At 37.1% G+C, this 25858-nt stretch overlaps 2 protein-coding genes across 2 annotated transcripts; both read left to right on the top strand.

Annotated features, from left to right (window-relative positions):
- The first annotated feature begins 5708 nt into the window (after positions 1 to 5708).
- On the top strand, positions 5709 to 7214 carry cxcr3.2 (chemokine (C-X-C motif) receptor 3, tandem duplicate 2). The gene is made up of 2 exons (XM_038284407.1): positions 5709 to 5867; positions 6007 to 7214. Exons 1-2 carry the CDS (start codon positions 5832 to 5834, stop codon positions 7081 to 7083), a joined length of 1113 nt encoding a protein of 370 aa, XP_038140335.1. The 5' UTR covers positions 5709 to 5831; the 3' UTR covers positions 7084 to 7214.
- A 5694-nt stretch (positions 7215 to 12908) lies between these two features.
- On the top strand, positions 12909 to 18969 carry LOC119783112 (C-X-C chemokine receptor type 4-B-like). The gene is made up of 4 exons (XM_038284451.1): positions 12909 to 13219; positions 13300 to 13396; positions 14380 to 14724; positions 16026 to 18969. Exons 3-4 carry the CDS (start codon positions 14386 to 14388, stop codon positions 16764 to 16766), a joined length of 1080 nt encoding a protein of 359 aa, XP_038140379.1. The 5' UTR covers positions 12909 to 13219; positions 13300 to 13396; positions 14380 to 14385; the 3' UTR covers positions 16767 to 18969.
- The last annotated feature ends 6889 nt before the right edge of the window (positions 18970 to 25858 follow it).

The following is a 25858-nucleotide window of genomic DNA, read 5'->3' as shown; positions in this document are numbered from 1 at the left end:
GTGCTTTGGGATTACATGTGTGTACAATGACAATATATAAATAAAATATAATTGATCTTTAGTGAAATACTTATGTCTTGCTTTTTGTTTCAAGAATTCACAATAACAGATTCTGACCACCAGAGAGCAGTGTCAAATTAATATCTGAACAACCTTTTTTCTCTCAGGATTCAGATGAATGGTCCATTCAAGGAAAATACATTTTTCCACATGGTACTGCTAGAGACAAAACTGCTGGAGACTGCTAGAGACAAAACTAGCTAAATCGCATCCATGAATGGAACATTTTGAGTAAACAAGGCAGTAAGATCTCCCCTTTTTTATTTACTATTACACTGGCTTGACACTACTGTCACACATGCCAGCAATCCCTTTAAAAATACTTGAATATTCCCAATCATAAAAAGATTGTTATGAATCAGCTAGCAGATGACAGACTTTGTTCCTAAAAAAAAAAAAAAAAACTTCCCAAAATATTTAATCTTGACGATTCAATTTACCAAAGCATTAGGATAAACTCGTAATAGTAATACATGTGAAAAGACCATACATGACCTATGTATATCATGTAAATTGTTAATGTTTATAACATTCTAAAATGTTAATGTCTATAATATTTCCATTAAACAGTTTATGAAATAACTAGGGATCTATATACCAAGAATAAGTGAACCATTTCAACCAACTCTAATATTACCAAGTTAACCAATATTTAAACTCCAAAACTATATTGCTTAATCTAAGCTTAATATGTGGCTACAAAGAGACCTGACAATATTTAAAATATCATACTTAAGTAAAAGGAAATAATTGGCCAAATGTATTATTTCGATAATATAACTCTATATATATTAGATATACTAAATATCTTAATTAATTGAACTTCAGCTTCATTTTGAAAAAAAGATAAATAACGAATATGTCACTTTAAATAGAAAGTGTCTTATTTTACAACATTAGATGGATAGAAATATCTGGTCAGTAACCCACCTGTTAAATTACCACAGACTGTTTTTTTACCATGACTTTTGGTCTAAATATATCTTCTGCACATTTGTGAGGTTCATTTTCTAGATAAGATTTGTTTAAACAAAGTTATTAGTAAAATCGTTTCTTTCCAACACAGTCAAGCAGAATCTCCATTAAGCACTTTACTTTAAGAACTAATACTATAATTCTTCCCTTTTACAAGATAAATCAATTTCAAAGGTGTAATATACAGTATAAATCACCCAACAAGTTGTGTAAGACTATAATTTGGTATTGGTCATAATTGTGTGTTTTGTGAAACTGAAATCAAAATGACTGATCATCTCTTTTATTTTCATTTGTTTTTGTTTTTTTCCACTGTGTAAATTCTGGGAGCACATTTCAGTGGCAAGATGGTTCAAAAGACTTTACATGAGAAAGATTCTGCTAATAGTGTAGAAAAGTTTTTCAAGCAAGAATAGAGTAGAGATGCACAAGATGAAGAAAAAATATGTGGATAGAGTTCTTACTGTTAATCCCATGAAAGGTGAAAGGGTAAAAGCAATGGACACAAGATTATTCTCTGACATGTGACTTGTGTTTACATGAAGGCAGGCGAATGGGCCTCAAAAAGCTGACAGTAACATTGAGAAAAGCCAATTGCAGTGTGTGTTTTAATGTTGCAGAACACTGTTTTTTTGTTTGCAATTCAAAGTTTAGACTGGTATTGTTTTGCATATTCATTATACAGTGAGGAAAATAAGTATTTGAACACCCTGCTATTTTGCAAGTTCTCAAACTTTGTAATCATGGAGAAGTCTGAAAATGTCATTGTAGGTGCATGTCCACCGTGAAAAACATAATCTAAAAAAAATAAATATCCAGAAATCACAATGTATAATTTTTTTTAACAATTTATTTGTATTATTAAGCTGCTATTAAGTATTTGAACACCTGAGAAAATCAATGGCAATAATGGTGGTAGACTTGAAACATGCTGGCACTACGGATCAGTCCAGCGAGGTGTTAAAAATGTCTGTGAGGACACCAGCCAGCTAATCTGCACACTCCTTATTCATCCACCAAGGTATGTTATCAGGCCCTGGGGCCTTCCTTTGGTTAACTCTCCTCAGAGTTTTCCTCACTTCAGCTTCGTCCAGCTTTAGTGTCTGCTCCCCCTGGTGTGGAACGGCTTTCACTGCTGGAGTGTTGTTTAGTGCCTCAAACCTGTGTTCAGTTCATTTAGGAAGTCAGTTTTTGATCTATCTACAGGTGGGGGGGGGGGGGGTTGTAGTCTTTCCACATCCTCCTGGTGTTGCTTTTATCGTGGAAAAGATCCTGGATCTTCTGGTTGTGGTTGTGGTTCTGCTTCGCTGATCTGATTGCACGGTTTAAATTGGCACGCGCTGTACTTAGTACCTCTTTATCACCAGACTTGAAAGCTGAATTCCATGCTTTTAGCGATTTCTGAACCTCTCCATTTATCCAGGGTGGTTGGTTGGCCCGGGTGGTGATGTTTGTTTTTGATGCTGACGTCCTCAATGCATTTGTAAATGTAGGCTGACACAGTCAAGGCATACTCATCAATATTTAACAAGTTATCATATGTTGCTGCAGCCTTGAAGATGTTCCAGTCAAAGCATTCAAAACAGTCTTGGAGTGTCTCCATGGCGCCCTCAGACCACACACGGACCTCTTTAACTGTTGGTTTACCCCTGATCAGCTGGGGCGTATGTGCAGGAATTAGCATGACAGATGGTGATCTGATGACCCGAGGTGGGGGTGAGGGGCTGCTCTGAATGCATTTTTGATGTTCGAATAAACCAGGTCTAAAATGTTTTCACTCTGAGTTGCAAGTCCACATGTTTGTAGGGAGAACAGTCTTCAAGTTAGCCTGGTTAAAAATCACCAGCGATGATGAAATTGTATTGTAAAAGATTGTATAGGTTGAACTGGTGTCTTAATGTAGCTAACGACCTCAAAAAGGTGCATCTAATTTAGGATAATGAAAGGAGTGGAGGTGGATATTTTGAAGGCACACTAACAGGTCTTTGATAGACAGGTGTTCAAATATTTATTTTGCAGCTGGATCATAAAAATATGTAGTGAAAAAAATCATACATTGTGATTTTTTCTTTTTTTTCTTTTTAGATCATGTCTCTCACAGTGGACATGCACCTACTATGACAATATCAGACCCCTCCATTATTTCTAAGGTGGATAACTTGCAAAATAGCAGTTTTCAAATACTTATTTTCCTCACTCTACACTTTACAATGCCAATTTCTAGTAAATGCCCCCTACAAGAGCCACAATGCTCTCCTTTTGAAAATATTGCTTATAATCTAAACACCCCCTTTTTGTTGACAAAAATACTTTAAACCAAGGCTTAGTAACAATGTACTAAAAAAAGATTGCAAGCGCTAGTGTCCAAAATAAAACACAGAACAGCATGTTAAAACACATTTTCCAAGTTTGAAAACTTTTTATGTAAACTTTTGTAACATGCTTTACTAGACCACCCTTAAAGAAAGCAAAATTTACTTGGAACAGGCAAAGCCACAAGATACTTCCGTTTCTCAGAAAGCCGGTGAACTTGTTAACAAAAGAAAAAAAAAGATCACACTCCAGCATATTAAAAAAAGAAAAGTATACTTTTTTACCCTTAAGTCTGGAGTCTAGTTCACTGTGACTCATCTCTGCTCCATAGTCTGCACGTCTGTCTAAACTCAGCAACTCTAAATATACTTTCTGGAGTATAATAAATGCTTAATTTTGAAATATAAATCTCACTTAACTGTTGGTGAAACCATGTTGCAAAGAGGAGAGTTAAATCTACGATAAAGACAGTTTAGTTGGAAGTGAGTTTTTTTTAATTATTATTATTTTAAATCAAGATATGCACTGACTTTCGGAGGAACTGATAACTCTTGTGGTTATGCCTGTTTCAAGCGCTGCATCTTATCCCAGGGTCTTCTGGTAAAGAGTAGGTTGTGCAACATCAAGGAAGTTTTGCTTTCTCAAGATGTCAATATTAAAATGGATATGTTTATAAGGTCTTTTTTCTTTTATAGGGGCAAAATATACTTTCCATTGCGAATTAGAAAAGTTAAAAACATTTAAGATAAGGTAATGAATGTCATTAATGACTGATTAGTTTAAATTTTTTATCACACAATAGGTTCACAACATTTTTTCCCCTTTCACTGGCAAAAAATGTTAATGTCTGCAAATTCATAGAGAACCCACTATCATTCCCCTAATCTCAGGTATTAAAGCGATACAGGAAGCAGACATTTGTCTCATAACCAGAGTGTTGCAGGTTTGAACCCCAACTTTGTCCATCTTAGTGGGTGTCCTTGGGCAAGACAGGTTCCCCACACTGCCTAGAGATTGTAGTCAGAAGGCCTGTTTATACCAGTGTGCCTCATGGTCCCTATGGTTAGAAATATGAATATGACTTGATGAATTACTGAATGTGATGTAGAGTCCTTGGGCTTTATTAGGTACTATATAAGGACCAGCCATTTACCATTGAAATGTTGTGATTACTAGTTCTTAGTAAAAGCAGGTATCGTCTCTCAAGTCTGTATTTTATTGATCCACGGATATAAGAACATGGGTTAAAGAGAGATGTTTCCCTATTTAAGCTATATGTTTATTTTTTTAAGTGACAGTCATTATATTATAGGATATATTGCATTGTGCTGTGTGTTAAATGTCCAGTTACAAATAAGTATTACAAACTTTAGACTCTCTGTAATGTGGCTATGTGTTTATAATCATGCAAAATCGCTCCATGTGATCTGAGCACTCATTTAATTAAATCTAGATTATTAAAATTGCTGGTAAGATAATTCTGGCAGATAAGGACCTAGAAGAACTATATGATGAAACTGAGGTGTAGAAAAATGTAGCTTACAGGATGTGCACTCTTATGCAACCGTGTTATTGCAGTGCTTATTTATAATTTGCAAAATGCTCCTCAATAGTTGTTTTCTTTTCTGCTGAATTATACCACATAACTGTCATCTTATATGTTGAAAAAGAGTGATATCTTAATGTGCCCCTGTGTGGTCTGGTTTATCTCACCTATCTAAAGAGCAAATGACTTCATATCCTGTTCAATTTTTCTTTAGCTATTACTGTAATATAATAAGTGTAGTTTGTCCTTCATCTGCATCTCACCTGGTCACATCCGCTTATCTTTACAAAATCCCAAAAGGTAGGCAAGTTTTTTATAAACTCTTTATTCGTATGTTATACTTTTGAAATGTTAATATTTAGTATAACTGCCAAAGATTGAAAATGAAATGTTATGCAGATATGGATGTGAGCATTACTGCAGATAGTGTGGGAATTATTATTTAAAATCACAACTGAGTGTTAAAAACAAGCAGGGGTGAGACTGATGTTTCTGTCCATCTAGCGCTTTCATTTCTGCAGGGGGATCATTTTTTTTCTTATTTCGTTAAAACTATTTCTGCTTTTTCATCATTTCCAAATTCTCACTTTTGCTATTGTAAAATGAAAATGTGTAAATCTTGAAAAATTATTAGAAAACCTTCATGCATTTTGGGCATCTTCCATAAAAGTTGTTAAGCAGAAGTTTTTTGTAGCCTTCTGCAGACATCTTAAAAAATATGTCACAATTTCCTTCGCACAGTCATCTATTCCCACTATAGCTTCATGCACATCTGGCCAAGTGTACAAAGATTCAGTTCCTGAATTTCTCACTTCTTCTTTCTGATCCACTGGTGTTTGGATAAGTGTGAACACAAAGGTTTGACTGATGTTTTTGTGAGCTGAATGTGTTCTTGGATGATTTTAGTTGTTCTGCAGTCTCCTTGTTTTCTGCAACCATGGATCCAACAGCGTCAACTGACTATGCATATTCTGTAAGTATACTCTGCAACAATCCTTATGCAATCAGTCTAGTTTTAGTTTGTTTTTTAGCTAAATCATGTTATTTTAATAGAAAATATTCCTTGACAAGATGTTTGTTACATAGTCCTGCATCTTGTTCTCTCTTTTTAGGAAATGTATGGATACGACGAGGTGGGGCTTGAGGAGATTGTTGGCCCCTGCCATGTAGAGAATATCTACGGTTTTGCTCAGAAATACTCCCCCGTTGTGTACAGCATAGTGTTTGCCCTTGCTGTCATTGGAAATGTCATGGTGCTGTGTGTGATCAGACGCTACAGAAACTCTCAGAATGGCGGAGCCTGTGCCTTCACTCTAACGGACACCTTCCTCCTTCACCTGGCCATTTCTGACCTCCTGCTGGCCTTCACCCTGCCCCTGTTTGCAGTGCAGGGTGCCTACCAGTGGGTGTTCGGCACAGCTGGTTGCAAGATCTCAGGGGCTCTTTTCTCCTTGAATCGTTACAGCGGCATTCTCTTCCTGGCGTGCATCAGCTTCGACCGATACCTGGCCATTGTTCACGCTGTGAGGTCAGGTTGGAAACGTAATACCTGTCATGCTCAGTTTGCATGTGCAGCCATCTGGATAGTGTGCCTAGGTTTGAGCGGAGTTGACATTGCATTTGGAGTGGTAGTGGAGAACCCGTATGATGGGAAAAATGTATGCATGGTGTGGTTCTCTCAGAATGCCAACCAGTGGCAGATTAGCTTGCTGTCTGTCAGCGTCAGCCTGGGTTTTGGTCTTCCACTGCTTATCATGCTCTATTGCTACATCCAGATCTTCAGATCTCTGTGCAATGCCTCTCGTCGTCAAAAACGCAAGTCTCTCCGTCTCATCATATCCTTAGTATCTGTGTTTGTCATCTGCTGGGCTCCATACAACTGTTTCCAGCTGGCAGACAGCCTGCAGAAGCTCGGTGTGGTGAGTCCAAGCTGTCATTTTAACCAGGTGCTGGACATTGGAATTCTGATTACTGAAAGTGTGGGGCTTTCACACTGTGCCCTCAACCCTCTGCTGTATGGCTTTGTTGGTGTGAAGTTCAGGAGGGAGCTGGTGAAAATGTTTAACGAGATACTTGGACAGAGAGGCTGGGTTGGAATTGAAAGGTTAAAGGAGAGAAGATCTAGAAAAAGCACAGGATCTATAACTTCTGCAGAAAGTGAAAATACCTCCTACTCTGTCATGGTGTGAGATTATTCAGAAATTAAAAGAAAGGTGTGATTGGATGTTTGGGTGAAAGAGTTTTTTTCAATATGAAAACCTGGAAAAAAAAAAAAAAAAAAAATTCCAAAAAGGTTCTCAAAGTAATATCATTTATATCTTTATGTTTCACAGAGGTGCTTAAATGTAATTGTATTTCACTTCATCTTGCTTTGTATTTGCTCTGCCCGTTTCCTCACTGAGACTAAGAAAGTAGAGCACATCACCCCAGTTCTAAAGTTCTTACACTGGCTCCCTGTATCTCAGAGAATAGACTTTAACATACTTCTGTTAGTCTATAAATCCCTGAACGGCTTAGCACCCAAATAAATGAAAGACTTGCTATCAGTGTATCAACCCTCCAGACCACTCAGGTCTTCTGGCTCCAGCCTGCTCTGCATACCTAGAACCAGAACTAAACATGGAGAAGCAGCATTTAGTTCATATGCTCCACTTATCTGGAACAAACTTCCAGAAAACTGTAAAAGTGCAGAAAGCTTGAGTTCCTTTAAATCAAGAGTAAAAACACATTTGTTCAGGATTGCCTTCGACTGTTCTAGTTAAACAGTTCAACTGAAACATCATTGGTTCAATTTTTTTTTTATTTTCTTTAGTCCAACTGTTTTTAATGTTCTTCTTTGTTTCTGCATTTTGTTTTATCCTATGTGTTTTGATTCTGTTTTATTTTCCTATATTTTATCATGTAAAACACTTTGCATTGTCTTTGTACTGAATTGTGCTATACAAATAAATTTGCCTTGCCTTGTTATATTTAGCTGTAAATTCCTGAGAGCAGCATAAATTGTACATAATGCCATAATCCCACAGGTTGATGCTGTTTTAATAGGGAATTCATGAGAATGTATCCATTTTTGTGTCGAGGGGTAAATTTTTTTTTTCATCTTGGGAAATATGGGTATTTCTTCATACTCCTTAAAAAACGCTGGTTCAGCAGTTTAGAGGGAGACCGCAGCCTCAGTACTCTGAATGTTCAGTCAAATCAATGTGTTAAACTTTGATCAAACTACTTTTCATTAGATGCTTTTGTTGTTGTTTTTATCTTTTATATTGTGCTGAACATGAATCTTGCATTTAAAGGAGCAAATAAACCTGAATTATGTACATTAAAAAAAATCAATGTTTTTATGAACATTTTTTTCCAAATAAATGTTTTTGAATGAAAAGAAAGTGTTTTTCTCTCTGTGTAGACTGGCCACCAGGTAAACTGCAGAGACACTCCTCAGTGTTAATACAAGGGATATTATGACAAAGCAGAGTGCAGAAAAGAAGATGAAAGTTGACATTTACAAATGAGTTAGTCAGCTCATACACGATTTACTATGTTACAGGTTAACCCTAATAATTCCCCTTCCTAGTTTATGATTGATTTTATTACGGTATGTTGTTTTTATGTGTTTTTATATGTCTTATTGTACTGCTGCCCCTTGGCCAGGTCTCCCTCGAAAAAGAGATTTTATCTCAAGGGACTTCCTGGTAAAATAAAGGTTAAAAAAAAAAAAAAACATCCCCAAACCAACCATCAAAATACTGTAGATTGTCAGCACTTTAGTCTAAAAACATTGATATGTCAGCAAATAAAAAAAGTGTTGTTCATACAATATTTGTACTACATTGTACAAATACACTGTCAGCAAAACGTTCCAGAGGCAATTTGTGAAAACTATTTTTTAAAAACAAATCTTTAATACACTATACATTAGATCATATTCATTCTATATCTTTTTTTTAGGACATTATAAACATTTTCCCCACAGTGGTCATCTTTACAAAATAGAAGATATAATAAAAAAGAACTACAATAACTATGTCAGGCCAGTATGGGGCAATGACACGTCACCAAAATTCAATAGAAGACAAAGCGTGCTGTATTTTCACCTCACTTATTTACATCAATAGTTAGTTTAGAGGTGTGATTAGGTAATCCACTGCTTATTGATATGATAATATGATAAATAAAACATCTAATAGTAAAGTAAGGTTAAATTTCTATGAAGTTCTTCAAAACTAATTCCATGACTACAGCCCAGTAAGCTTCTGCTCCATAGAAATATTTTTTTTTTTACATCTATGGTTTTTAATTTTTCCATTACTTGTTACACATATGTGGCATAGTGTGCTCAAGCACTTTATGGTCTTGACCAGAAATTGGAAACTCTTGAAGAAGTAACACTGTGGAAACTAGGCAGTTATAACACGGGGGATGTGGGCATAAAATAGAGCTTAATAGTTCCTAAGGTGCTACTGGTTATAAAATGGCTGAGAGCAATTCTTCTAGAGCAGAGGTGTGAAGTAACAAAGTGCAAACACTGTACTTACTTTTTAGGTATCTATGCTTTACTCCATTACTTATTTTTCTTCCTACTTCTAACTTCTACTCATTACATTTTCACTAAAGTATCTGTACTTTCTATTCCTTTCATTTTTAAAACAAACATTATTGGTCCCTCTTGGCTTCGGTTTTATGTTTATAAATATTTATTTCCTGTCATGTGCGCCATCCAATGCATATCACTGGCGCCATCCACATCTAGAGAAAACTAGTGCAATTGGATGAGTCATATAATGCAAACACTTATTGGTTAGCTGAAGGAAATGGTAAGAAACAAGCAGGTGTTCTTCAAACTGCATGCTGCCATGCTACAATGTTGGATGCAGAAAAAGATGTTAAAATGTCTGAAAGGTCGGGCACAGGCGAGAACGTATCGGGAGATTGAGACGGAGACCAACAAGACAAGAGTTTTTGGAGCACATACTTTTTCACTTTTACTTGAGTAAAGAGATACTTCAACTTGAGAGTTCCAGTTGAACTCTCTGAATTAGCAAAATTATTGTCTTCATCTAAGCCTTCAACTTGTATGTTAGATCCAGTTCCAACCAGGTTATTTAAGGAGGTATTCCCTTTGATCTCCTCCTCCATTTTAGATGTGATTAATCTATCTCTGTTACAGGGATATGTACCTAAAGCTTTTAAGGTTGCTGTAATTAAACCTCTGCTTAAGAAACCGTCTCTTGACCCAGATGACTTGGTCAATTATAGACCTATATCCAATCTTCCTTTCTTATCCAAAATTCTTGAGAAAGTAGTTGCCAAACAAGTTTGCGATCACTTCCACCATAATGAACTTTTTGAAGAGTTTCAGTCTGGCTTTAGAGCTCATCATAGCACTGAAACAGCTCTGGTGAAAGTCACTAATGATATTCTCATGGCCTCAGATAATGGACTTGTATCTGTGCTCGTCCTGTTGGATCTTAGTGCTGCATTTGATACAGTTGACCATAATATTCTTTTAGAAAGACTTGAATATTTTGTTGGAATTAAAGGAACAGCACTAGACTGGTTTAAATCTTATCTATCTGATCGAATTCAGTTTGTTCATGTTAATGATAGATCTTCAACACGCTCAAAGGTTACCTGTGGAGTACCACAGGGATCAGTGCTAGGACCAATTCTCTTTACTTTATACATGCTCCCAATTGGTAGAATTATTAGACAGCATGGGATTAATTTCCACTGTTATGCTGATGATACCCAGCTATATCTGTCTATAAATCCAGATGAAGCTAACCCATTACATAGATTACAGGCATGTCTTGAAGACATAAAAACCTGGATGACTCTTAACTTTCTGCTTCTGAATGCAGACAAAACTGAAGTTATAGTCTTTGGACCAGAGTCTCTGAAAAAGAAACTGATTAGCCAGTCACTTCATTTGGATGGGATTAAACTGATTTCAGATAATAAAGTAAAAAATCTTGGTGTTGTTTTTGATCAGGACCTGTCATTTAAATCCCACATCAAAGAGGTTTCTAGAATTTCCTTCTTTCATCTGAGGAACATTGCAAAAATTAGAAATATCCTGTCCAGGGGTGATGCTGAGAAACTAGTCCATGCATTTGTTACTTCAAGGCTGGACTATTGTAATTCTTTACTATCAGGAAGTCCACAAACTGTAGTTAAAAGCCTTCAGCTGATCCAAAATGCTGCAGCCAGAGTTCTAATGAAAATTAAAAAGAGAGATCATATCTCGCCTATCCTGGCTTCTCTTCATTGGCTTCCTGTTAAATCAAGAATAGAATTTAAAATCCTCCTTCTCACATATAAAGCCTTAAATGGCCAAGCTCCATCTTATATCAGAGATCTGATTGTTCCTTATGTTCCTAACAGAGCACTTCGCTCTCAATCTGCAGGTTTACTAGTGGTTCCTAGAATTTCTAAAAGTAGAATGGGAGGCAGATCTTTTAGTTATCAGGCTCCTCTCCTGTGGAACCAACTACCAGTTTTAGTCCGTGAGGCAGACACCCTGTCTACTTTTAAGTCTAGGCTTAAAACTTTCATTTTTGATAAAGCTTATAGTTAGGGTGGCTCAGGTTATCCTGAGCTATCTCTATAGTTATGCTGCTATAGGCTTAGACTTTTGGAGGACATAGGGACCCCCATTTCATCATTCTGCTTCATTCTCTCTCTGTTCTCCTATTCTGCAGAATCTGTTAGTTCAATCTCTAACCTTCTGCTCTCTCTGCTTTTCCTCAGAGTAGCTTTGCCTCGTCTGTTCCTGTTTGGCTGTGACGTCATCCTGGAAAAAAATATCAGCTGTGCTGCTTCTATCAACACCCTTGTTAATAGATGTTGGAGATCGGCCTGTTTTCCAGTGTGGTCCTGTTTCTCTGACCGTGACTGAGTGGATGTGCTCTCTTCGTCCTCTGGCATGGGAGCTGCCTCGGAGCTCGTCTGCCTGGCTGTGTGTTTCCTGGACGGGGCCGCCTTTTACAGCTGCTTTTTGTATCTCTGCTTCTGTCTCCTTGAACCCCAGTCGGCCTCGGCAGATGGCCGCTCACACTGAGCCTGGTTCTGCTGGAGGTTTCTTCCTGTTAAAAGGGAGTTTTTCCTCTCCACTGTCGCTACAAGCATGCTTAGTTTGGGGGATTGTATTTGAGTCAATGAGTCAATGCAATCAACTGGTTTTCCTTAGATAGAAAACTTTGTATCAATTTGATCTGGTTGAACTGTAAAGTGCCTTGAGATGACATGTGTTGTGAATTTGGCGCTATATAAATAAACTGAATTGAATTGAACTTGTACCAGAGTGTTTTTAAACTGCAGTATCTATACTTCTACTTAAGTAACAAATGTGTGTACTTTTGACACCACTGTTCTAGAGGAATTCCAATGCAGGGCTGTATGGGAATTTGGTATGCAAAGCATAAAAAGCATACAGATAGTATCAGCTATTATCACATAGCTACCATGTTCCAACATGGGAACTAAAACAAACAAGATAAACACAGTTTGTCATATTTTTTACATTTTAATTCATGTCTAGACAAAAAAATAGCACATTTGTACCTAGAAAAAAAGCAGCTGACAATCAGAGAGAAAAAAAAAACACAAAAATAAAAAAAGTAGAGTTAGTCCTTCTCTATGTAAAGCCCTAATAGATTATGCCTCACTAAATTTTCCTGATATTGACAGGTCTATGGGTCTCTTCCAAGACGATTGCTCCCCCTAGTGGAAAATAGCAATTATTGCAGTATCACTCTGTTAGTCAGAGGGAATGATGTCACGTCGATGCGGAAGTGCACGATGCTGATTTCCAGAATAATGCAATCATTCTTTAAAAGTTTTATTCTATCTCATGTTATCTGTGTCATTTAAACAAAAAAAGTGATTCTATATAAAACAAAAATACGTTTTTGTTCTTTTTGTATATTTTCTTAGTTTTATAGTTGCGTTTCGATGATTATACGTCATTGCAGAATTTATTTTGAAAAGCAACATAATTAAAATGCTTTGAGCTCGTGCAATTGTTACATCAGGGGACAAAAAAAGGCTATTAGTTTCTGAAGAGATCGATAATCCTAAGTGATAAAGTTGCAAAAAATAGTTGAAGTTTGATTTTAACATTATCAGTGATTTTACTTTAGAGGATGATCCGCTTCAGATGCGCATAACTTCCAGCAGGTGCGCGTTTTCTTATGTTACTATCTCGCTAGGGCTGTATTTTTGCTTTGTTTCTGCAGGTCCAACCCCCCAAAACCCGCTTAAAAGATGGTTTCGTTTCTAAATAAATACAAATGATCAACCCGGTTCAACCGAGGAAACGAGAAGGTTTGTTTATTTCAGTAGCTGGGTTTGACAGGCGTCTGACAGCTGATGTAAGGCAGGAACCGCGTTTGTTTTTTTTACAGTCTGTCTGACGCTCTTTGGAGAATTGACACCGAGTTTTTTGTTTCAAAACGCTGAGAAGTCTCAGCAGACTGCTGCCAGAAAATTCAGAAGAAGTCGGTAAGTGATCGCATTTATACTTTCAAACATCTGTGCTATTTATAAAAGGCTTAACTTTGGTTTCGATTGTGTTTTTCTTTATGTTTTCTATGCAAATCGTCATAAAGGCTACTGGAAACCTACTGATGGAAATTGACTTTTTAAAGAAAATAGTACTTTTTGTTTCCCCCATGAACAATTGTATATTATTACGCATTAACAGCTGGGTTATGGAGGATAGATCCCCACTGCATGATCTGATTAAAAAACTTTGAAAAACAAAGAGAAGAAAAAAGAAAAAAAGCCTCATATCACAGAGTCATTTAGAATCAGGTGGATCAGCTGCCAGCAGCACTTTGCTAGATTTTTGCAGAGATTCCGAAGCATTTAAATTCGGATTCAGCCTTTCTCCACAAATTAATGTAAAGAAAAACAAATCTGAAAACCTCATGTGTTTAAGTTGCTGCCTGCACCTTCACTGTGTTTACAATAATACAAATGACCAGTAAACACCTTTGAAGGGGTGATTTATATTGAAAAACATGAGAATAAACTGGGAGAAACATATATCATTACTTTCTGTGGTGTCATTGGAGGCAGGTGTTTAAAGGATCTTGGTTTTGAGAGGATGTATTAATGACATTTAATAGTGTTTTTTTAAACTCCAAAACAAATGGGAAAACCAAGCTCTGACTTGTTGCTATAGAAATGGTAAACTAAATCTAAACCAAATGCTGATAGGCTTTAAATACTTCATTGGAAGTATACTGTAACTGAGGGAAAGTTTTTTTAGTTTTGCGTTTTTTCCACTTTGCTAACTTCACGCTTGCATCATCGTGACATTGCACCTCGTGCTCTGTGTCTAAGCATGATAATAAAATGTCAGCTGGGTTTTCCAGAGGTATATTTTTAAAATTGCTCTACTCTTGTAGGCAGCTACTGATGCAGAGAGTATAAAAGCCATATCACTTCTGATTTCCTTCTTGTTTCTGTCTCCACTGAAGCTTACGATGAACCTAACTCTTGATGGGCTTTTTAACAAGAATGAAACCTATGACTATGAGGACTATGATTATCCAGGGGAGGAGGAATTAAAGGGAGATGATACGGTGTGGATCCCACTCCTGTACTCCGTCTTTGTGATTGTTGGCCTGCTGGGGAATGGACTTCTCCTGGCAGTCCTGGGTCAGAAGAGCCGATCCTGGACGGTATCGGACAGCTTTATTCTCCAGCTAGGTGTGGTGGACATCCTGCTGTTGGTGACCCTGCCCTTCTACGCTGCACATGCCAGTAAGGGCTGTGAATGGTGCACACCGACTTTCTTCAAGATCTGCGTAGCTGTTTTTAAGGTATGTTTTTTGTTGAAATGAGGCTAATGTAAGATAAGTCTGTTTATTAAGAACAATTTGGCTGCAGCGGCTTTTTATATTTTGACTTTGCTTTTGCAACACAAACTGCCCTTAATATAGTACCTAGGTTTCCGGTGAGGGAGATGCAAGTGAAGGAAATTATTTTTATTCACACAGTTGATAGATCAGGCACTGTTATGTTGTCTTTTTAAGACAAACTGGTCCAAATTATATCCAATAAAAATATGTATTTGAAAGAAGAAGGATACAAATAATCAACTTTGCAAATGTACCGTACAAAGAAATTTGTCTTCTGCATTCAAACTCCCCATTAGAGAGTAATCGGCAGCCTAAAAGCAATCTGGGGATTAGTGTCTTAGATCCAGATCCAGAATTTTAGCCTGTAGTGTTAGAAATGGATTCTTCTTCAGATCCGTGCTCTTCTCTAACCTGGTAAACTTTGGTAACAGCTCTGTCTTTCAAAACATAGAACTGTAACATAAGAATGAATCTATAAAGGTAGGTATTATTAGGATTTAGAATAAAAAAAATGTATTTTGTAGAGTATTAATATGCTACATAAAAATTAAAGCATATTTACAAGGTTAGCTCAGTATAATCTCAGCCACTCCAACCTTTAGCTTTATTAAAAAGTAAAGTTTTACTAAAACTTCTGCCTCCTTTTTAAAGAAGCTTTTGAAACAGTCAGTGAACCTGCAGTCTCAAAGCAAAGCTTTGTTTATATTGGAAACACGTGGAACAGTCAGATATCCTTTACAGTGGGAATTACACTTGACCTTTATTTGTAAGATGAGGAATCCCAGATTATATTTTGGATTTATTAGATAATCAACAAAGAGAAGCTAAAGTTGGAGAATTAAGCTTTTTTTTTGTTTCTTTATTTTTTAGTTTTCTAATAATATTACAATAGTAAAATCTAGACAACAAATAAAGAGACAAATTTTGTGCATCAGAACATTGGGGCAGAACATTTCTAATTAAGGCAATGTTGTGGAAGCGCAGGAAGGATGTACTAAATCATTTTAATATGGGCTTAAAGGTTATGTCAACAAGATGTTTATATCTCCTCCCTTCACATGAACAAACTGAAATCTGTCAGACAAAATTATCTGAATCATTCTGATGGTTTTCCTTCAGCCTCTTGCAGAAATAATTTTCAAATGTAGAAATATTATAACCACCTATTCATTATCTCAGCTTAGATAATATCATCTATGTTGTTGCTAAACTTGAATCATTTATTAAGAGATTTCTTCCTAAATATATTTTTCTTTTTCTAGATCAATTTATATGTTGGGATCTTTCTGCTGGTTTGCGCCTGTCTGGATCTCTATCTATACTCCATATATGCTGACAGGGCTTCCTGCCACAGAGCCAGCTTTGCATTTTTTGGCTGGCTGGCGGCGTGGCTGGTCTCTATTGTCCTGACCGTCCTGGACAGTCTTTACCTCAAGCCTGTCATCGCTTCACTGCCAGGGAAAGCCCTCTCCGCTCTCTCTCCACCTGACTCTGGAATGGACCTGCAGCTGATTTCACGCGTTCTCCACCTCGGAGTTGGCGTTTTGCTCCCCGCACTCGTCCTGGTCGTGTGCTCCTCCAACATCATGATACGATGCAGAGCTAACAACCGGCAGAAGAAACAACCTGTCGTCCTCCTCCTGTCTCTGGTGACAGTTTTCCTAGTCTGTTGGATTCCATATAACATCACTCTCTTCATTGATGCCATCTACTACATGTCAAAAAACCATTTACGCAGTTTTCCCCTCAGTTCTTTGACAACAGCTGTGAAAGTCACATCAGCTGTAGGTTGTGTCAGTGCTTGCCTCAGGCCCTTTTTGTATTTTCTCCTTTGCAGAAACTTCCGTACAGGAATATTCAGCCTTCTTAAATGCAATAGGAAGGATTTTAGGGGCTCAATGTGGGAGCTTGGCATGGATGGGAGCGCACCACATGACCTGTGTCAATCAGAGGACGAGATGAAACAGATGGCAAGCACAGAAAAACAAGTAGAGCCTGTTTAAGTAAGATGGACATGAATACATCAGTATGACTCAGACATCACCTGACAGACGCTCTTCAAAGGAAAGGGACTTTTCAAAGCAAAAGAAGTTATTTGGGATTGTTAGTCCACGTGTTAACTTTCAAGAAGGGAAAAGACCCAGATTGGGTAACAGTCAAGAATCCGAGCCTGGTCATTGTTACATAAATGTTTGTTTCACAATTTAAGCTTTCTATTATGAATGCAAACATATTTACTTTTTTATATGATATTTTTTGTCGTTGTATTTCAAATTAGTGGAATATATTTTATTTAATATATACCAAATATGCAGAAGTGTCATTTTACAATCTTAAAATAAAAGTAACTAAAGTTTCAATAAGAAATATTCAACCTAACTGTAATGTTCAAAAGAAAAAATGTAACTATTAACACATGCTTTTTGTTTTTTTAGCTGTATATCTTCCCATTGATCTTTTAGCCTTTCTAACTTCCAGCAAACATTTTGGCTACAGTCTAACAAGTTTCTTACACCTCTTATCTCTGACCTTTACCAGTTCTTCATTAATGAAAGTCTCTATATTAGGGAATTTGCCTTATTTGTTTTTAATTACCCTTACATCATCAGTCAGATGTACATCTTGTGACTGTAAATTACTTAACTACTCATCAGGATTTTTCTGGATCATGTTTTGGTTGACTTATACTGTAAATGGGCTTCTGGTCAATGTCTTGCTGGAAAGTCCAATGACCATGATGAATTTCCTTGTAAAGAACCTTGTTACAAAGGCAAGGTGTGTAAAAAAACTTCATGATGCTTAGCACATGATAAAGAATGTAATTCCTGTTGCTGAAAAAGAGCCCCCCATCATCAGTCACCCACCTCCATGCTTGATCATTTACCTGAGCATACATATAGTCTTTTTAGTCTCAGGGTGTCATTAGTTGATTGAACTCTCCTCATTGCAAGTTCTATTATTTTGACTTTGCTTGTAGTTTTAGTCTTGGTATTGTGCAATGGCATCTGTTCTCCACACTTCAATTGTGGTAAGCTGCATTGTGACCACAGCTGTTCTTTAGCAGCTGACAGAAGTGTGGCTTCCACAAAATCACAATAGGGAGTGTGAACACCAACAGCAAGGTGGGTGAAGTGTTTTGCCCAAGGACAAAAAGAACACAGATAGGCAGAGCTGGGACTCAAACCACTAACTCAACTGTTACAGAATGAACCCATACATTGTGAGCCACATCGATAGAAGAGAAGGGAGCAGAAATCTACTTTATTGTCTAACAGTGGGGAGGTGTATTTACAGTAGAATGAAAGGCAAATGATGGCATGTGGATGCATGCAAAGTTAGAAAATATTAAAAATAAAAAAATGGGTAAGAGAGACTGTACAGATGAAGCAAATTTAAGAGAATTGTAAAGCGTAGTTCATTAAAACTAAATAAATGTGTAGCTGAGATGGATGATTTCAAAATAACTGCACAGAAGTTTGCATGTATTAATGCATTAAAAACCAAAATGCAATATGCAAAAACAGCTTTGCTGTAAAAAATTATTTATTATTAGGATAAACCATTCTTTCACTGAGGAAACTGCAGCTTCCTGCAAGTGGGAAGAGACATACTGTCCTATAGTAATGCAAATTTGGCCTGTGTTCTATCGCTAGATATGTCCGCAGATTTTCCATAGGTATTTTGGGATGTTAGTCTTTGGAGCTTATTTAACTAAATTCCTTGGCTGTGATGGAAGATTATTTTTCTTTTTTATGCTTTTTTTTTTCTGTGATTATCCCAGTTACCTTGACTTTTCATTGTAGCTGTGGAAGTAAGAAAAGGGATTTTCTTTAGGAATAGGTTGTAAATCAGCTAGTCAGAGCTAAAAACTGGCATTGCTTTCCTATGTAAGACAACAGTAATCAATCATGCCTTTTTGTTGATGATTTTTATCATTCACTCATCACATTCAAAAGTCATTTAAAAGCCTTTTTTTTCACAGAAAACTTTGTTTGGATAAGCCTTTAAGTCTGTCTGGAGTTTGAATATTTCTGATTGTAACAGTATGTAAAAACTAGCACCAGAATCTATAAGCTGTATTTGTTGTCAGTGTTATTTTTCCATCTTGTCTGGCTTTGTTCACTGTAAAACTGAAAAGCTTCAACTATTTTGTTATTGAAGTTGCCAAATGGTCCCTCCCAATAAACCGTTTCACTTTTCTTTCAATGTGTGTGCTGCTTTCTCTTTTCTTATCTTGAACAGCAGCACATGCTTTCCAGGATTGTGCAATCCTTCCTGTTAATTAGCACAGAGCGGTACATGGGAAATTTTTATTGGCTCTAAGCATTTTTTTTTCTCCTTTTTGGATTCTGAGAAACGATTACACTGATGTCATTTGTCAGGTGATAGAAACCACAGCCGAGAGGCCAGGGGTTCTGAGCTGTGTGTTGGTGCTGCACCTTCATTGAAGAGGAGCTTTGTTCACAGTGGAGAGGACAGTGGTTTGCTTTGTGTTTGAAGCCTTGACTTCGTAGGTGGGTGGAACACAGAGTCTTCTGGGGGAGAAAAAGCCCATCTGAAGGGAACAAAGGAAATATCCTAAAAAAAAAAAAAAAAAGCTTTATAAATTCTTTTACTGGTTTGCGAGTCAGGGCCTGCAAATCCACTTCACATTGACTCTAAATATAAACTGGAATGGATGTTATTCACTTCTGGAAATGTGCCGATCAATCACTTCACAAACAGGCAGGGGAACACAAATGGATGCTTGTTCTTCTTCCTGTTTTTGGCTGCAATTTTAGTTTCTTTATATGCAGGGGCTGTGATTTTATGTCATTGTGAAAAATGCTTTTTGACTTTAAAAACACACATTCTAACTGAACGACCTTTCTTGTTAGTCTTTAACACATCAGACTGAGGATCTGTTTCCTGCCATTACTGAGGCTGTAAAGGACCTACTGTACATATGATACATATAAGGGGCAGGAAATGACAAGAGAAACCGCCCACTTCTACATAAAGATCACAATATATTTAGAAAAAAAACTTTTCATGTGGAAAATAACCCAGCTGCATACTGACAAGATGTTTCCGGTTATCATGTATTTTTGTGGTGAGTCCCAGGTTCTTTTGTGAAGGATCTGGCTTGCACACCAAAAAAACAATTTAGATTCCTCACATAAAAGCTTTAGGAATATGAATTTAGAGGAAAAGTCCAGTCAGCAAGGAATATAACTGGATCATTATATATACCTAATACTAATACATTTACGTTATTAGTAAAAAAATAAAATCATTTTTATCAGGATCACCGAGTCTGGGGGCGGCCAGTTACAGTGCGGTAAGCCCAGCGTCATTCTCCCCACTTTACAAGCAAAATCAATGGGAACTACTTTACACACCTGCAATCAACAACAATTATTTTAGATTTCTAGAGGACTTCACCATTGAAATTCACAAGAGCTATTGTTAAAGTAACAACGGCCTCACGCATGGCAGCTGGATATTTCAATACATCAGGTAAAAGTGAAAAAAAGTAGTTATTTCACCTTTCCAATTCATGATCCTCCATGGATGGGTTCGTCGTTGGATTGACAACTTGAAGAGGGAGGATTTGCCATCAAACTTCTGGTCAGAGAAAAACACGTAATATGTAGCAAACATTTAAAAGACGTGTTGTGACAGACACCAGATAGAACATTGGGACTTGCTCAACAGCCGATATCGCACCGTGACATCACAAACAAAGGTGTTGTGTAGTGTTCTTTGACACACATGAATGCCTCCAGTAAAGCACAATCAAATAGAAATTGCTCTTAATTAAAAACACTAATCATTTATTGAACAACTTCTAATAATTTATATTCAAAGTACATTCAGAAGTTTGAATTCTGAATATGAGCGGACTTTTCCTTTAAGCACATTGTATGGATCATGCTCTCTGAACACTGGATAACTTACTAAATCTAGTAATTATCCTCATTAGTAGGAATGTTAAACAGACTGCAGTATGTAATTATTTATCAACCTTAAACCTTTATCACATTAATGTCTGATGCAAATTCCTAATATATCATATCTTGGATTCAAGGTTTAGATCAACATGCACATCATTATGATGAGCTTGATGAATATTTTCAATAGTTTTTACAAAGAAAATTTTTTTTTAAAGCCTTACATTCATAGGTATTCATGCTGGTGGTTCAAATAGTTTTATTTTGGTTTCCTGTGATCTCCTCCTTCTACATGTTTACTATGTCCACTTGCAAAGTTTGTAGTCAGTTATGTGGATAGTGGTGTAATGGCACTGTGAATTCAAGCTTATCCATTCTGGGAACAGGTTTCAGATCTCGTCACATCTGTAGCTGTTTTGTCTGGATAGAACACCCTATCCAAAAAGTAGCTTTCCATATATAACTAAACCACACTTAATATAGACAAGGCCTAGCTTTGGATAAAATGAAATGTGAGCGTTTCTTTTAACCAGGGCTTCCTCTCTGTTTCTGTTACCTCAATTACTTAAGGAGAGAATGACCAAAGGTTGACATATTCTACTTTGGACCTCCTGGCTGCTTCTTTAATTACTCTTCTTCAGTTCCCAGCTGTGTAATTAGGTTTGTGAAATATGCAGTTTAATAAAATGAATGCCGCTCAGTATGATTTGTAAAGCTTAGGAACTTGTTTTGATGACCTAGCCCTATATTACATGGTCAACAGTAAATGGTCTGTACTTATATGGTAAGCTTTTAAAATCAGGGGACTTACACAGCCCTTACACTACATTTAGTCATTCATCTGCTCCAGAGATGGCAAAAGTACTCACTTTCCGTACTTGAGTAAAAGTACAGATACTTGTGTTAAAAAATACTCTGGTAAAAGTGGAAGTACTGATTAAACTTCTTTACTCAAGTAAAAGTAACAAAGTACAGGCTTGTAAATTTACTTAAAGTATAAAAGTAAAAGTAGAAACCACTTTTTTATGCCGTTGCCTACATTTTAAATGGACGTGTGTCAATAGGACTAGATCTTCGTTGTGTTCATTTTCAATCATCTCGTCGTCCATACTACTATGCTAACGCCACCGCCACCAAGCTGCAATGATTTGCCGCGAATGAATACCGCCGAATCTGTCGATTCATCTTGTAGTGGTGCGTCAAATGCAACGTAGATTCCCATCCAATTAGATTGAATTTGGTATTGATGACGTGAAAAATAATAACGGTAACTCCATTGAAGTGATTCAAAACTAAAGTAACGAGCCAATTTTTTAAAATGTAAGGAGTAGAAAGTACAGATATTTGTGTAAAAATGTAAGGAGTAGAAGTAAAAAGTCGCCATAAAAATAAGTAGTAAAGTAAAGTAAAAATATCAGAAAAATCTACTTGAGTACAGATCTCTGATCTGCTCACACATTTACACACTAATGGTGACATGCTTCATCTGTGATAGAAGGGAGAAGGGATGCTGCCATGCTCATGTGCCACTGGGCCCTCTGTGCACCATCAGTAGGCAATGCAGGTGAAGTGTCTTGCCTAATGAGACAAAGGTTCAAACTGCTGACTTCAGTTAAAAGGAGAGGGTTTAATGTAGAGGGGCTCCTCTGTTGCCCCTCCCACATTAAACTTAATCTTTACTTTAACCCTGACACCTTAGGCGTATGACTTTGTCCTTATAATGCTGTACGGTCAAATCTGTCCTAATAAATGTTTGATCTCTTCAAAGAACACCTGGATTTATCATATACAAGGGAGCTGTAGTAGTTAGATGAGCTCTACAGAAAACTGGTCTGGGCTAAAACAGTAAACAGGGCTTAAAAAATGGCATGCCACATATTTCAAATTTTTATTTAAAAAGAAAACAATCTTTGTTTTGTAAGATTGCCCCAGTTATTTTAGTGCATTTGTATGTTAGAGAGTGACACAGCACTAATGATACAGTGAAACCTGCTTTAGAAATGCTAAAGAGGAAACATGAAGCATGACGATGAGATCAAAATAAGGACTGAAATTATTTTAGTTGACAGTCATGTGATTTAAATAAGTCATACCCAGAAGTGAAATGTGTGACTGTATACGTGTTTTAAGGAGGTGATTGCTGATGATAAACCCTTTATAACCTCAGGTATTTTTAACTGCATTGTGGTGTGTGCACATGCTTTATCTTTTGTTTCTGCAATGTCTCCTAGTGCTGAAAATAGTCTTTTACATAAAATTATTTTTTTAACTTAACGCTTTGCTGTACCACAGACATAAGTTTTGCTTTCTGTTCCAAATTGACATTTGCCCTTCTAAAAAAGGTCAGATGATCGGCTTGAACAATCCCTTTGTAGATAAGGGAAATAAGGTTGCTTTCCTTTGCATTGCATAACCTGCTTAACAGATTGCTGGCGTCTCCAGGGAGGAAGCGGTTACATTGTTCTGCTCTTGGCTCTTTCAGAAGCAGAAAAAAATTGCTGTGAGCAGCTACAATGTCTCACCAGCTTGCTGGAAAACACCTTGTCTAGTTTTAAGATGAGGTTTAAAATGTTTCTTTTTAATTCAGCTTATGGTTATGCACTAGCTATATTGTCTTAGGTTCTGAGCTATTTACTGTATGTTGTTATGCTGCTATAGGCTTAGGCTACTGGAGGACATAGGGAACATTTTTCATCATTCTTCATATATTTTACATCTCTACATTGTCTGTTAGTTCAATCCCTAAGTTTATGTGCTCTCCCCTGTGCTTTTTCTAGTCATTTTAGCTTCATCTGGCCTAATGCTAATTTTAGCTGTGAACTCAATCTGAAAGAAACTTTCAGCTCAGCTGTTGCCATGAAGAACTTCAATTAGACATAGGTTTGAGGCTGTTTTCAGTGCTTCTTCCTGTCTCTCTCCTAAACTTAGCTATGGACTCAGTTTTTACTCTGATTAACTTTATTATATCCTCTTTCATCCCCTTTGACATGAAAACTGCTATAGAGATAATCTTGTTAACTGTTTCTTTCCTAGAAAGACTCACACATGGAGCTGGTTTACTTTTACCTTTTGTAACAAAGATAAATTAGTGCTTCTGTGTTTCTTTTGTACGTCTGCTTCTGACTTCTTATACCTCTAGTCAGCCTATAGACAAGACCGCTCACACTGAGTCTTGGTCTGCAGAGAGTCTCTTCCTGTTAAAAGTGAGTTTTCTTCTCCATTATTTCTGTGTGCGTGCTTGGAGTCAGAGGATTGCTGCAGAGTCAACAAAAAGCAGATGTCTACTGTCACCACATGCTCATCCAGGAATAGTGGATCCTGCAAAGTTAATGTCTCAATGCAATCAGCTTGGTTTTCTTAGATATCACACTTATAATCTATGTGTGAATGAATTGATTATATTGTCTTTTTAGGGTGCCTTGAATTGAAATTGTGTTCCATTTAAGTTAATAGGGTGCAGTTTACAACTAAGTCCTGATGGGGTTTATATTTCTGCATTTGTTAGATTAAAATAAACGTATCACATGATGTAAGAGGCTTCTCTGCCAATCTTTCATCTACTGCACAGCAGCTTGTTCATGGTGTAACCATGTGGTTTAGTACATCAGTCTGTTTTCTCACCTATCAGCCTTCCTGTTTGAATAATGTAAATTATTTCTAAGTAACTGCATGAGTGGATGTATATCTGGAAGCTTCTCAATTAAACATCAGATATGTAAAGTGGTTCTTTAAAATATGTACTTTTGTGTCAGTCATTTGCAGTCCTTCATATAGCACAGGATATTCTATTTGCAGCCATTACAGGTTCAACTGTTATCACTTCAGCTGTTGCTCTGCAAAATGTCACAGCTAACACTGACAAGAGAAGGAGCCAAATGTAAAACTTGGAAGTCAGAAGCAGGTAGATAAAACTGAAGATGGCTTTGATATGTTTAAAATGCAGTCAAATCAAGAGACAGCAAGCGATAGTTATCCAAATAAACATATAGGTTCAGGAGGATGGAAAACTGATATGACTAAATTCAGTTGGTTATTCGGCAGATCAAAACAGTTACTTAAGAAAACATGTTTTAATCTAAAAGAGCAAATGATAAAACATAAAACCTGATGGCAAGACTACGTTTTAGATTTAACGGGGAGTGGTGGCCTAGTGGTTAGGGCATAGAGCTTGTAAACCTGAGTTTCTCAGTTTGAGCGCCACTCGCACAAACTGCCACTCTCGGTCTCTGAGCAAAAGACTCTTAACCCCACACTGCTCCCGAGGTACAGCACAATGGCAGCCCACTGCTCCTCAAGGGGGATGAGGTAAATGCAGAGAGTTTATTTCATTGCTTTGTACTTTCGACAGTGTAATGACAATAAAATAACCTAGAAAAGCTAGAACAATTAGAACAGCAGAGTTAAAGTGCAACAGAAGCCACTAAAACTCTAAATATTAAAGATTATCATGGATTAAAGTGCAATCACATGCACCACAGTAAAACCAAGCCTCCCACTAAACCTTAAGTGAGAAAAAAACAAACAAAAAGAGAACAAAAAATACCACAACAAAAACCGGTTTCAAAAAAATATCGAGAAATAAGTTTGATTGTTTCTTTTCTTAATGCATAATTACACCTTACACAACACTTGACATAAGCAGCATGAATATGTGCTGACTTGTGGCCAGAAGTGAGTTCTGGAATAGAAAGTTCCAGAACTCACTCTAACGTTCTGCTCTCTCTGCTTTTGTTTGGCTGTGACGTCATCCTGGAAAGAAACATCAGCTGTGCAGCTTCCATCAACACCCTTGTTTATAGATGTTGGAGATCGGCCTGTTTTCCAGTGTGGTCCTGTTTCTCTGACCGTGACTGGGTGGATGTGCTCTCTTCGTCCTCTGGCATGGGAGTTGGCTCGGTGCTCGTCTGCCTGGCTGTGTGTTTCCTGGACGGGGCCGCCTTTTACAGCTGCTTTTTGTGTCTCTGCTTCTGTCTCCTTGAACCCCAGTCGGCCTCGGCAGATGGCCACTCACACTGAGCCTGGTTCTGCTGGAGGTTTCTTCCTGTTAAAAGGGAGTTTTTCCTCTCCACTGTCGCTACAAGCATGCTTAGTGTGACGGATTGTATTTGAGTCAATGAGTCAATGCAATCAACTGGTTTTCCTTAGATAAAAAACTTTGTATC

This window comes from Cyprinodon tularosa, unplaced genomic scaffold, assembly GCF_016077235.1.
Source record: "Cyprinodon tularosa strain WSP-4 unplaced genomic scaffold, ASM1607723v1 ctg2, whole genome shotgun sequence".
Classification (NCBI taxonomy): domain Eukaryota; kingdom Metazoa; phylum Chordata; class Actinopteri; order Cyprinodontiformes; family Cyprinodontidae; genus Cyprinodon; species Cyprinodon tularosa.
Note: the sequence above shows the minus strand (reverse complement) of the source record. Positions and strands in the feature narration are given on the sequence as shown.